General features: G+C 41.3%; 1 protein-coding gene across 1 annotated transcript; it reads right to left on the reverse strand.

The window, feature by feature from the left end:
* Nucleotides 1-846: 846 nt before the first annotated feature.
* On the reverse strand, nucleotides 847-2,135 carry SARC_06644 (hypothetical protein; the record flags this gene model as incomplete). Its single annotated transcript, XM_014299440.1, has 3 exons — nucleotides 847-1,019; nucleotides 1,175-1,646; nucleotides 1,881-2,135. The coding sequence occupies 3 exons, from the start codon at nucleotides 2,133-2,135 to the stop codon at nucleotides 847-849; spliced, it is 900 nt and encodes a 299-aa protein (XP_014154915.1).
* Nucleotides 2,136-4,978: the final 2,843 nt, after the last annotated feature.

Raw genomic sequence — 4,978 nt, forward strand, 5'->3', positions numbered from 1 at the left:
GCACTCCACCTACCGCTCGATCTGAAGCGTAGGTTGCTACTTGAAATGGGACGCCATCCATAGGGTATTGCATGATGGGTGCGTCCATTACTTTACTTTTGACTAGCTTAAATGCATCATCACATTCTTTAGCCCAGAGCTTTCCCAAAGGTCCTTTGTGCAGCCTACCAGGAGAGTGATACTTACGAAGTGAATAACATAGATGGTACTAGCGCAACAAATCTAGGCACTCACCGTATCCCTACCTCCAAACTCTCATTCGCTCGCTCATTTGATTCTGATGTCCCAGTTATGGAGTCACAAGTCAAAGATATATTTGACAAAACATCCGAAGACGATTACATTTACTACAAGACCCGTTTTATGGATGGGACAGTAGCTTGGCTAACCTCCGATGCATTTCGTGAATCTCGCGACTTTCTTCGTATCTTTAATAAGAAATGAAATAAGCGTTTACATAAGAACACACGAGATAAACGAAAAGGGTTTCCTCAGGTGACTACAAACCCTGACGGATCTGAAATTCCCTATTTGCCACCTACTTCCTATTTGACTAAACTTTCTGATCTGCTTACCAACAGAGCAGAAAATTCTTCGAACTTACTTACTAATGAAGAACAACCTTTGGCTATTACCTTACCAAATAATAAACGCAAGGCGCCTACATCGGAAATGGTTACTGGACCAAAATACTAAACGACATAGAGTACAACATGAGTCTTGAACTCGCACATATAGACACATACTTACTCGATAAGCCATGACCGAAACCGTTTTACTTTGGTTTTCGCTTTACGAACTAGATCGTACCTTCACGTACCTCCGTAGTCCTAAAAGCTACTGGGGCTAATTCCTTGATATAGTTTGAATCGTATGCGCCGGATACCCCGGATCGGTCTTAGCCTCGAGCATGATTGTGTCCGGCACACTGCCACCGATAGGGGCAATAATCTTTGGTACCCATGTGATAATGATACACTTGGCCTTGCAGAGGTGTGTATTGTTCGGGGGTAGAGCAACTTTCATTTCATAGTATGAAGCCTCAATAAGGAGATAGTGTTTTTTATTCATTGTAGCACAAAGTTGGGATTCAGGGTTTCATCATCTTCAGAGTTCCGTCGCGAGCTCAATCTCGTTGTCTTTCAGGCTCTGAGAAAACGTATTGGTCACACACCTGCTGATTGAATACACAGTTTCATGCAATGCACGCAAAGACCGGTATTCAGCTCGAGAGCTTTCCAATTTCTTATTAAGGTCGGAAATCTGTAGAAGAAGCGCGTATTTTCCTCAGTTGCCGTCTCATTATCGCAAGTCAATTGGCGTGCGATAGTTTCCTGTTCGTGAACCTTCCGTTCGGATTCCACCAAAAGCTTATGCACATTATCATGCTCCTGCTTGACTCTCTTCAGCTCATCGTTGCGCAGCTTGAGTACATAATCCAGCATATCCTTCTTCTTCTCACTTTGTTCAATCTCCTTAGCTTTGGTCCTCAAAGCGTTTGTGTGCTCATCCATGAACGAAAATATGCGCGACCGCATCCTGTTGAGCTGAAACTTCATCAAACGTAACTCCGTATTCATCGAATCCAAACGAGTTTCGAGTTCGGGTTCATCAACGTTATCCGCATCAATCATATCCAGATCATCCTGAATTATGTTTGTAAAAGAATGGGCGGAGGTGCAGTACATTACGTTGAAATGGTATCGCCGTAGATCGGCAACTGTGCAGTGCACTCTTGTACATCCTTCAATGATGCATTGGCTCGAAAGAGATGATCCGTTTGTATCGCAACCATCCGATGTACACTCGTGGAGGCTGAGAATTTCACCAAGTGATTCGCTGTCGAAGACTGGTTGTACCATAGAAGTAATCTAAGTCACCGATTGAGTAACGACAGTCACCATAGAGTTGCCCTGGGCGTTGATATTCGTGTACATGTCAACATGGTTCTCCTTGATCAGACGTCGTGCATGTTTTCTGAAGGCAGCAGCCGTAGTAGTGGCGAGTTTAGTAGGTTTGAGGAAGGTACCGATTCCATTCCTGAATTTGGCTTCGCATAGTGACCTTTTTACGAGTCTACGGACGTATATATGTTCTTCGGTGTAGATTTTATCTTTTGTACGTCTGGATGGCATGTTGCCTAGATTATTATTGATTTATAGATCTAGCTCAGAATTCGTCAGGTAGTTAGGTATACACACGGTCAATGTGTGGGAGCCTTTGGAAAATTCACCGGTTTTAGTGTACGTGAGCAATACTAACTATACCCGTTAGTCTGCAGCATATTCTAAGATAGAACCTTGTTAAACCCTCCCTCGGTGACTTTTACATATAGAGTAAGTACACAATCTTTGTACTTTAGTAGCAATAAAAACTCCATGTGACACCCCTTTACACGCCACCCGAGCTTACCAGCATACTTGTTCTTCATTTTCTAGCTACCGATATGAATTTCAGCCTAAAAAGCAGTATTGACGTCTTGAAGCTGTAGCCTATTGAATTTGTCTTATAGTTTTGATCTATAAAGTTGTACATGTAATATTTGTATGCTACCTGTATGATAATGTCTTAACTGACAGGTGTTTATGGACTAGAGAGGCATCTAATTCATGAATGTACGCCACGCAAAAAGCAGAACGGACAGCTTGCTTTTTTTTCGCAGTAGCTGGCGACAGAGGACAAGTCTATTGGTAGGGAGAGAATCAGTATTGAGAGAAATATGAAAGAATGCAGAAATTACAGTGCTATTAATTCTCTGCACGGTAGAGTCATCTCATGATATGAGTTCGACCTTGCAAACCACGAGATGGAGGTATCCTATGGCTTGATTAATTTGAAAGCACCAATAGCGGACTGGTATTTGAATAGACCAGCCAGTGTAGACGTAAGGTGTAAAAGTCTGGCCACTAAAACGCAAGCGTAAGTCGGCTTCAAGCTTTTTACGGGATGCAAGCAGTGAAGCTGGTGACTCAGACTCTATTTCCTATTAAATTACAGCCTTGCGCGCAAGTAGATCATAGCTTAAATACACTGCGAGACATTGTCCTTACGCTTATACGCCTTTGCTGCTTTAGCTTTGTAGTTGTCTATGATGCGAAGGTCACTATGTTTGCCTCGAACTTACACTTCTCGTATAGCATCGGCGCCAGCCTTATTCTATCACTATGGACACCTAACCAAGGAGGATATGTGATTTGGCACAGACCATTAATCCAACTGAGTTTATTATGCTCGGCTAGTGTATACACAGGCGAATATATTTTAGTGTTGATCTGTTCCGCAGTCAGAAGCATGAAACGCTTCTGCTTGTACATTTTATTCAAGAACGGAACAAAGGTCTCTGAGATCTGACTATATACATGCTGACTTAGATTGGATAACGTTTATCCTGTTTTGTTTTCCGAGCCAACTTGATCCTTCCTCTACGCTTCCATCTCCTTCCCTTGTCGCGCCTCGTGATTGCATACCTGTATTCGTGCGATAATCTGATGTCATCAACAGTGCTGCCATCCAGACAACTATCAAAACAGTGCATGCTGATGGCTGTCAAAAATACTTGGTGATGGTCCGGAAGCGTGCGTTCTGGGTCATCGTGTATACTTCTTACAGCCCCTTTGTACACTGTGATCTATATATCATTTTTGCACTCCGAATCAATCATTCGATTATCACACCGCAAGACTATGTAACCTTTGTCGTCAGCAAGTATATTATCAGTTTACCCTACTCCTGTAGCGCAGCTATTTGTTGTTCTGCTTCTTGTGGGAAATTATGTACCGTATACCCATGTCATTTCATGGAAGTATTAACATCTTAGCGTATTCAATATAGTAAGCGCCAACAGCACCTCTACAAGCACCTCTACATCATTTTGCCTTTCCGAATTCCTTCTTGGATATGTTTCCCTCCTTGAAGGCATGTACACGCTGTAGATGCCTTTTGTGTGCGTCTGATCTCGATGCATTCGCAAGTTTCTCTTGCACCTGGTATTCATCGAACACAAGTAACACAGTAGCTCACCCATTATTGCACCTGAATCCTCAATAGCGATGATGCACATCGCTGTGGAAAACCTACATAGCTGCTTTCTAGAACGATATCTGATGCATGCGATCTAATGCCACTATCCCACTGAACCTAGACACAGTACAATTAGCAGCAATAGTTCAATCAGTGGTTTAAGGCCCGCAACACCCATGTCACCATACTCTCAAAGGCTACTACAGTTTACTCCCATACGTACGTTGCTAGAGGTTGTTGTCTGTTATTATATAGTTCAATGTTGTACACATGTGCATATGTTTTAATAGTAATCTAAAAATAGCATTATCAATAAGTGATGATTTTTGAGGAAATACTCTAAATGCATATACAGACTACATATACATACAGATTTACGGGTACGTTTTTTAATTGCCCAATTCATTTCGCTAAATGTGATATTCAATTCCTTTCTCAAACTTATTTTCTGAAAGTTATCTGGAAATAAAAAATCATGAACAAAGTCGCTCAATGTACATTGTAAATATGGAAAAGTCACTAAATACACATTCACCTATTTCCTTGATGAAAACGTACTGAAATATTGATCAAATATGTACAAATGTACATTTAGCGGCAATTACAATTTTTTTTATGTACATTTACTGACTTTATCGTGCGAAATTTGATTAAAATTTAAATTAAAAGGCCTTCGGCTATATCAGTTTTTTTACGGTATAAATGTGTTGGAGGGGGGGGGGGGGGGTATGTTGTCTGTTATTGATTGGTACTGATATATGCTGCTTCATTCAAGCTTATCTCACAGCCTGGTTCGTAACTCACGTGGTCTGTGATGCTCTTTTACAGGAACATAGGAGAATAGTGTGTTGGAAATCCATTTTCTAATTCTGTTGTCATGTTGGACACTTGTGACATCTGGAAAAAAAAAATCATGAACAAAGTCGCTCAATGTACATTGTAAACTTCGATGGAAATT

This window comes from Sphaeroforma arctica, assembly GCF_001186125.1.
Source record: "Sphaeroforma arctica JP610 unplaced genomic scaffold supercont1.482, whole genome shotgun sequence".
NCBI lineage: Eukaryota > Ichthyosporea > Ichthyophonida > Sphaeroforma > Sphaeroforma arctica.